Consider the following 8,677-nt stretch of genomic DNA (forward strand, 5'->3'; position numbering starts at 1 on the left):
AGCGATTCTTCCACCTTAGCCTCCCAAGTAGCTGGGACTACAGGCGCGTGCTACCACGCCTGGCTAATTTTTTTTTTTATTTTTAGTAGAGACGGGGTTTCACCATGTTGGCCAGGATGGTCTCGATCTCTTGACCTCATGATCTGCCCACCTTGGCCTCCCAAAGTGCTGGGATCACAGACGTGAGCCATCACTTCTAGCCTCTCTGGTCTAGTATTTTTATAAGAACCAAATGTACTTGATCTCAGGACCTTACCAGGCTTGGAAAGTAAGCCAACTGAAGGTAAGTAGAGTTGGAAGATGTTCACCTGCAGCCCTCTAAAGGGAAGCAGGCTAGACAAATGACCAATGTCTGGAAATGGCATGGAAGTGGCATAATATGCAGGGCCACCCGGGCAGCCAGTCATCTTTAAGTTCGTCTGGAACAGCAGTCCCTGTGTGATTTGGTCAAAGCCCCTGAGTCCTAGCCTCTAACCTTCTCTTCCCATGTATTCAGCTCTACCTACAAGGACTCCAACACTCTGCACCTCCCTACGGAGCGTTTCTCCCCTGTGCGCCGGTTCTCAGATGGGGCTGCGAGCATCCAGGCCTTCAAAGCTCACCTGGAAAAAATGGGCAACAGCAGCAGCATCAAACAGTTGCAGCAGGTAATGGAAGAGGTGGCAGGCATCCCTGGAGGAGCATGGGTGACAGAGGCCAGGACTGCAGGAGGACTGGGGTGGTAAACGTACCCCCTTTTATATCAGCAACATTGCAGTTTTATAGGTTAAAAAGTATAGCTTTTTGGGCCAGATGCAGTGGATCCCACCTGTAGTCCCAGCACTTTGGGAGGCCAAAATGGGAGAATTGCTTGAGCCCGGGAGTTCTAGACCAGCCTAGGCATCATGGCAAACCCCTTCTCCACAAAAAAATTAAAAATTAGCATAGTCCCATCTGCTCGGGAGGCTAAGGTGGGAGGATCACTTGAACCTGGGAGGTGGAGGTTGTAGTGAGCCAAGATTGCACCCCTGCACTCCAGCCTGGTGACAGAGCCAGACTTTTTCTTTTAAAAGAAAAAGAAAGTATAGCTTTCCAGCGCACTTTATTTACTTTGTGTTATGTACAGCCCTCCCTAGGATCAAACTTGCTCCCCCTATGAAGGGAATAAATTTCTCTACTGTCTGTAGTTCATTGGAAAGGAATTTCTGGCCTTGGGTTTCTGTGGGAAGCACCAGAGAACATACTTCTCACTCTGTCTCCCATGCTGGAGTGCAGTGGCGCAATCTCGGCTCACTGCAACCTCCACCTCCTGGGTTCTAGCAATTCTCCTGCCTCAGCTTTTCAGGTAGCTGGGACCACAGGTGTGCGCCACCACACTGGCTAATTTTTGTATTTTTATTAGAGATGGGGTTTCACTACGTTGGCCAGGCTGTGTCTCGAATTTCTGACCTCAAGTGATCCACCTGCCTTGGACTCCCAAAGTACTAGGATTACAGGCGTGAGTCAACGTGCAACCCTGGCACTCCACTCATGATTTAGGGCACTGGGTCTTGCTTAAACTCACTGTACATTGTTACCACCTGCATCCTCTCAGGTGGTATGGAATGGCACTTTCAAAGGAAGGAAACATACCTCTATATGTTTCTGTACTATAAAGATTCTATAAAGAGCCAGCTTCCTTTCTGCCTTCGTGATGACCAAGTTTCCAGTGGCATGTGCTTTGTACACAGATTTCACATTGGACATCTTTACTCATACAGAGGCCATCCTTGATGTTTTCCATTCATTCATACAGAACAGGGTGTGAATATATTTAGTGCACCAGATACCTATATAAATGAGTCAATTGCTCATCAAGGACACTGTTCTCTTGCGGTTCTTTCTGCCCATGAGACCGTGGGGGCAGATCTGCACCTGCTGAGATCACTGCATGGGGTGGGCCTGGCTACATCCTATCTGTATTAACTACTTTCCCTTCAGGAGTGTGAGCAGCTGCAGAAGATGTACGGGGGGCAGATTGATGAAAGAACCCTGGAGAAGACCCAGCAGCAGCATATGTTATACCAGCAGGAGCAGCACCATCAAATTCTCCAGCAACAAATTCAAGTAGGCCCTCACTCTTTGCTGTCTCCAACTTGTTTGGAGTTTGCTTTCAGGCTGATTTGCCTGTGCATTTTGGAGGAGACCACTCAGGGCAAAGTGGATTTGAGTTCTGTTTATGGTTGACATGTTTGAGTAAAGGTAATCAGACCTTCTGGTGAACAACAAAAGCATAAATCTGAGACACACATAGTTCTTTCTGTTCCTTCCCTTCCTGAGAATAGCTCTGAGTAATCTTCAAGCTCGCAATAATTTTTTTTCCTTTCCCCATATACGTTTTAGGACTCTATCTGTCCTCCTCAGCCATCTCCACCTCTTCAGGCTGCATGTGAAAATCAGCCAGCCCTCCTCACCCACCAGCTCCAGAGGTAATGAATCATTTTGCGTTGTGCCTAAGCCATTGTCTCAATAGCATGGTACCCTTGGCCTGACTCACTGGGAGATATGGACTTACTTGAGCATTCATTTTGCAAGAATCTATTTGAAAAGAAGATAAACTAGTGTAAATTTCAGGACCCTTCTTGGAATCCCAACTTCCTGTGCCACTTCATTTTCCTAGCTCCATGAGCAAAGTAATCTGATACCTAATACAGGAGGCCAGACACAGGCCCACAGTGACTTCGCTGCCATTTTGGCCGAGAAGTCTAGTCAAATGAGGTGGGGATAGGTTTTAAATGACTGTGGTGGATGGCTTATGTATATTTTTCTAACATGAAGCCTTATCAAAATAAAAAAAAAATTTCCACTTATATATGCCGTATGGCTGAAACTTAAGATTGTACTGTCACCTTAGGAAGCTTCTTTATGTATCTCTTTTGTTATTTTTAAGGTTAAGGATTCAGCCTTCAAGCCCACCCCCCAACCACCCCAACAACCATCTCTTCAGGCAGCCCAGTAATAGTCCTCCCCCCATGACCAGTACCATGATCCAGCCTCACGGTGAGTGGAGAGGTTCAGACTAAACAGTTCATTATATGCCACATGGGAAAAAATGATGGTCTCAGTTTTGAGCACCACAAACCATTTGAAAGGCAGAATATCATAGTATTCAGGGGTATGGGCCGTAGAGCCGAGCTGCTTCGTTTTGCATCCTGGTTCCACCAATTTCTTAGCTGTAAACCCTTGGCTAAGTTAACTTGACTTTTGAATTAGTCCGTTTTCACATTGCTATGAAGAACTGACTGAGACTTGGTAATTTATAAAGGAAAGAGGTTTACTTGACTCATAGTTCCACGTGGCTGGGGAGGCTTCAAGAAACTTACAATGATGGCAGAAGGAGAAGCAAGGCATGTCTTACACAGTGGCAGGAGAGAGATTGCGTAGGGGAAAGTGCCAGACACTTAGCAAATGACCAGATCTCATGAGAAGTCCCTCACTATCATGAGAACAGCATGGGGGAAACCACCCCCATGATCTAGTCACCTGCCACCAGGTCCCTCCCTCAACACCTGGGGACTACAAGATGAGATTTGGGTGGGTACACAGAGCCAACCCATATCACTTCTCAAATGTCAACTGAGGATAATTATGGTACATGCTGTACCATAACTGATCTGGCACAAGATGGTTTTCAATAAATGTTAACTATTATTAATATTTTTAATCAAATCTCCAGCCCTGCCAAATAAAAAGCAGCTGCCAGAATCTTCCTTATAGTCATGCCTCCGTTTAGCTGTCCACTATGCATGTGGGCCCACCCCTCTCTTGTGGGTGTATAAACTTGTACCGTGACAGTGTGAGTCTTCAGAGGTCAACCATCTGAGGATCTCTGGAGTGACACTCCCCAAGCTACGTTCCTTGTCAGCCTCCCTAGCATCCTTGAGAAGAGTCTGAATTGGCCTTTGGGCACTTAAAGTGGAGTCCCCCAGCCACCAACATTGGCAGAAAAAGTAAGATCTCAGGTTGTATTCCAGACCTGCTTAATTGGAGTGTGCATTTTTAACCAGATGCCAGTCCATTTGTGTGCATGCGAAAGTTCAAGAAGCGCTGCCTAGATCTGAGTTACCCAAAGTATAATCCATGGACCAGGTTTTAGAAAAGGGAGCTGATTGGAAACACAAATTCTTGGGGGCCCACCCTGATCTACCAAATCAGAGTATGAAACAGGATTATGTCGATCGGGCCCAGGAATCTTCTGTTTAATGAGTTCTCCAGACTTGTCTTAGGCACACTGAAGTTTGAGAAGCACTGTTCTAGCTGGTATGTGGTTTGAGTATCCTCATCGGCTCTCATTACTCCTGGCTGGCTGGTGACCTGGGCACTTAGTCACTCTGAGATTCCTTTCTCTCCAGGTGCTGCATCTCCCTCCCAGTTTCAAGGCTTACCTTCCCGCAGTGCAATCTTCCAGCAGCAGCCGGAGAACTGTCCCTCTCCTCCCAACGTGGCACTAACCTGCCTGGGCATGCAGCAGTCTGCCCAGTCACAGCAGGTCACCATCCAAGTACAAGAGCCTGTTGACATGCTCAGCAACATGCCAGGCACCGCTGCAGGATCCAGTGGGCGGGGCATCTCCATCAGCCCCAGTGCCAGTCAGATGCAGATGCAGCACCGTACCAACCTGATGGCCACCTTCAGCTACGGGCACCGTCCCTTGTCCAAGCAGCTGAGTGCTGACAGTGCAGAGGCTCACAGGTAAGACCACCTAACTTCACCCAGCCATCTATGCATGGGGATCCAGGTGGGAGGAAGCCCCTTAGCAGGGTGAGAGAAAAGGAGGAAGGAGAATGGGTCTGATTAGGCTGTGCTCTTGTTTCACCCTTTATAAAATCAGGATGGTGAGTTTGGGATGAACTTGTCAGCTTTTTATTGACGCAGGGTTAAAATTCTAAAGAGACTGAGGTGGAAGATGAGAAAACTACCTTATTATTTGCTTACAAAGAAGAAAATAGCCAATTAGAAGAGTGTATAAAAATGCCAGTTCCCCTTTTCTTGAAGGGAGCATCTTGAAGTTGTTTCCTTCAAGGTGAGCTAGATCTATTACTCACGCAGTGCCCTTAGTCCCTTGGAGGTTACTGGACAAGCCAATAATGGAATAAGCAGGAACAATACGTACATCTGCCATTTCCCTGTTGCACCACAGCTGTCTGTGCCAGTGGGTGCTCCCTACTGAGGAGGAGGAGGAGCTGTTCCCTGGGGCGTCTAGTACTTGTTACGTGGATGGCTGGTACTCACTCCCTTTTGTGTCTGCAGCTTGAACGTGAATCGGTTCTCCCCTGCTAACTACGACCAGGCGCATTTACACCCCCATCTGTTTTCGGACCAGTCCCGGGGTTCCCCCAGCAGCTACAGCCCTTCAACAGGAGTGGGGTTCTCTCCAACCCAAGCCCTGAAAGTCCCTCCACTTGACCAATTCCCCACCTTCCCTCCCAGTGCACATCAGCAGCCGCCACACTATACCACATCGGCACTACAGCAGGCCCTGCTGTCCCCCACGCCGCCAGACTATACAAGACACCAGCAGGTTCCCCACATCCTTCAAGGACTGCTCTCTCCACGGCATTCGCTCACCGGACACTCGGACATCCGGCTGCCCCCAGCAGAGTTTGCACAGCTCATTAAAAGGCAGCAGCAACAACAACGGCAGCAGCAACAGCAGCAGCAGCAGCAACAGCAAGAATACCAGGAACTGTTCAGGCACATGAACCAAGGGGATGCGGGGAGTCTGGCTCCCAGCCTTGGGGGACAGAGCATGACAGAGCGCCAGGCTTTATCTTATCAAAATGCTGACTCTTACCACCATCACACCAGCCCCCAGCATCTGCTACAAATCAGGGCACAAGAATGTATCTCACAGGCTTCCTCAGCTACCCCGCCCCATGGGTATGCTCATCAGCCGGCACTGATGCATTCAGAGAGCATGGAGGAGGACTGCTCGTGTGAGGGGGCCAAGGACAGCTTCCCAGACAGTAAGAGTTCAAGTACATTGACCAAAGGTTGCCATGACAGCCCTCTGCTCTTGAGTACCGGTGTACCTGGGGACCCCGAATCTTTGCTAGGAACTGTGAGTCACACCCAGGAATTGGGGATACATCCCTATGGACATCAGCCGACTGCTGCATTCAGTAAAAATAAGGTGCCCAGCAGAGGTAAGTGTCTCCTCACAGTGAAAGTCCTGGACCAGTCTGCCCTCATCAGCTGACTCAGTAATGTTACCGTTTTTCAGTTCGTATTCTGTCTTCCTAACAAAAAAAGAATTTCTGAGAAGAGCTTCAGGACCTTCCTGGGGAGAAGCATATAGGAAGTGGGTGTTGGTGTGGGTGAGGGGTCCATTTTCAAACACAGAGGACAATGATACAGAATCAGCACTTAGATGATCTGTTTCCCTCATTCATACCACAGTTCCTTGGAATCCAGAAAGTCTTGTCTGCCACCAAAAGAGCTAACTTAACTTCTGTAATAGAAAAAAGTCAGCCAAACACAATGTAGAGTAAATAGTGCTGGAACAAGAGTCAAAGCACCTGAATTCTGCTCTGGCTGCTGTCATAAATACGATAACTTCGTCATTTAAACTCTCCGATTCTGATTTTCCTCATCCGTGAAGAAGGTACTGGAGGAACAGTGGTTCCTTACAGAGAATTGTGGGGATGAAAACATATATATATGTGTTTGTTTTTACATACTGTTTGTGAGAGAGAGAAAGAAGCACATTCAGATCATCTGAAATGTATGGTTTTAGTGCATAAATGTGAGGTGTTATACTTTGGTCATTTTATTAGTGAGCTAAATGCAGAATATTACAGTGTCATAAGGGGCCCCATGTGGTTTGATTTTGTGCCACTTTATAATTAATGAGTATGTTCATTCTCGTTCTGAAGGAGATTAGGATTATACTCAGTAAGTTATACTTGGAAAATATAGTTCCATTGGCATCATAGCATTCATCCTAGACAAAACCAGGAATCTTGTGGGCCGGGCGCAGTGGCTCACACCTGTAATCCCAGCACTTTGGGAGGCTGAGGCGGGTGGATCACGAGGTCAGGAGTTTAAGATCAGCTTTGTCATCATAGTGAAACCCCGTCTCTACTAAAAATACAAAAATTAGCTGGGTGTGGTGGCACATGCCTGTAATCCCAGCTTCTCAGGAGGCTGAGGCAGGAGAATCACTTGAACCCGGGAGGCAGAGGTGGCAGTGAGCGGAGACCACCATTGCACTCTAGCCTGGGTGACAGAGTGAGACTCTGTCTTGAAAAAAAAGAAAAAAAAAACCCAGAATCCTGCAATTTACCACCCCTCACCTGCCATCCAAGGGAATAAAAAGCAATTGATCCGTAAACTGTACAACCCTGAGACTGAGCAGTGTCTTCCATCCCTCCCTCCCTGGAATTACCTGCATCTCCTGCCCTGTCCTTTAAAGTCAAATGCTGAAAACTCAGCTCTAAGGGGAGTTAGCTCCTGCAGCACAGAGCAGTAGAGAAGACCTTGCTGTAAAGCAGTGTCTGTGAAGAAGACTTGGTGGTGTCAGGTTGTACTCATTCTACACTCTTAGGGAGGAAATTGTTACCTCAAATGCCAATTAAATCCCGACGTTTTTAACAGATGGTTGTCATGCAGCTCAGAGGTTGGCGCCAGTGAGATGTATTGTGTTCACCTGTGGCTGCTGTAGTCTCAGCGGACATAGAAGGGTGGGAGCTTTCAGAATCAGGTAGTAGGTGGAGTGATGGTTTTTAGGATTGGGAGGGAAAAACTAAGAAATATCACACTTGTTAGATGGAAGAAGAGATTAGATTTTTCTGAGTTCATATTATAGGGCAGAACTAAGATCAAGATAGAAGTTGCAGCAAATTTCAACTCCCTGTGGAAAACCCTTATAAGAACTCTCCAGAATAGGCTGCCTTAGCAGCCTGGGAGCTTTTTAACAGAGGTGGGATGATGGTATGGGAATGCTGTGAAAAAGATTCCCCTGCAAATGGACACTTCTAGCAGATAAACACACTATACTTGGCATGAAAAGGAGATGAGCTCACACTTCTATTGTGCTCCCCATGTGCCAGGCACCAAATGCTGTTCATATATGGATTCATTTAATCCTCACTACAACCCTAGAATAACCAACTCTTATTCCCATTTACCAGTGAAACAGTGGAGACACAGAGATTAAGTAACTTGTCCCCAAGGTCAAGAGCTAGTGAGTGGCAGCTGAACCTAAGAGTACTCACACTAGCTGTCATTGACACAAGAGATGCTCACCGAGTGTGCAGGGCACTGAGGAAGGAGCTCAGCTGCAGCAAAGTGCCTCCGCCCTCCACCCCTGCCCCCACCTGGGTTACCGTGCACTTTCAATACTTTCTGAAATGTTTTTCTTCAAAAATTATTTTCCCTAGTTTCTCTTTACCTTCCTTCCTGTGTGACTTCTACGCGTAGAACGGCTGGAGAGCACAATTCCCCATTGTCCCCTGATTGTCGGAGGAGCCCTTCCTTGGCAGGCACGCTCGTCTGTTGAGTACCCACTGTTGGTGCAAGTGCTGTGGGCGTACCGGAGAAGGGAGAGATTAGTTCAAACCCAAGGAATGAGGTCGTTTCCAGCAACACGTGGATGTGGGTTGGGTCCTGATGGATGAAGGAGGTTTGCCATTTGGATCTAGAGGAGAAGCAAGAGAAA

The 8,677-nt window shown here is 47.4% G+C and overlaps 1 protein-coding gene across 8 annotated transcripts in view; it reads left to right on the plus strand.

The window, feature by feature from the left end:
• Positions 1–8,677, plus strand: part of SIK3 (SIK family kinase 3) — a 242,828-nt gene that overhangs the window by 221,957 nt on the left and 12,194 nt on the right. For 5 of the 8 annotated variants that reach the window (XM_032285432.1, XM_032285431.1, XM_032285433.1 and 2 more), the window contains 6 exons: positions 497–647; positions 1,960–2,085; positions 2,362–2,447; positions 2,909–3,018; positions 4,371–4,710; positions 5,269–6,164. In XM_032285432.1, the coding sequence (XP_032141323.1) occupies positions 497–647; positions 1,960–2,085; positions 2,362–2,447; positions 2,909–3,018; positions 4,371–4,710; positions 5,269–6,164 (1,709 nt within the window). The remainder of the gene's footprint in view (positions 1–496; positions 648–1,959; positions 2,086–2,361; positions 2,448–2,908; positions 3,019–4,370; positions 4,711–5,268; positions 6,165–8,677) is intronic. The other 3 variants (XM_032285435.1, XM_032285437.1, XM_032285436.1) reach the window with 1 other exon arrangement.

The sequence above is a fragment of the Sapajus apella genome, unplaced genomic scaffold, assembly GCF_009761245.1.
Source record: "Sapajus apella isolate SASKATOON/1434 unplaced genomic scaffold, GSC_monkey_1.0 scaffold16, whole genome shotgun sequence".
Taxonomy (NCBI): Eukaryota; Metazoa; Chordata; class Mammalia; order Primates; family Cebidae; genus Sapajus; species Sapajus apella.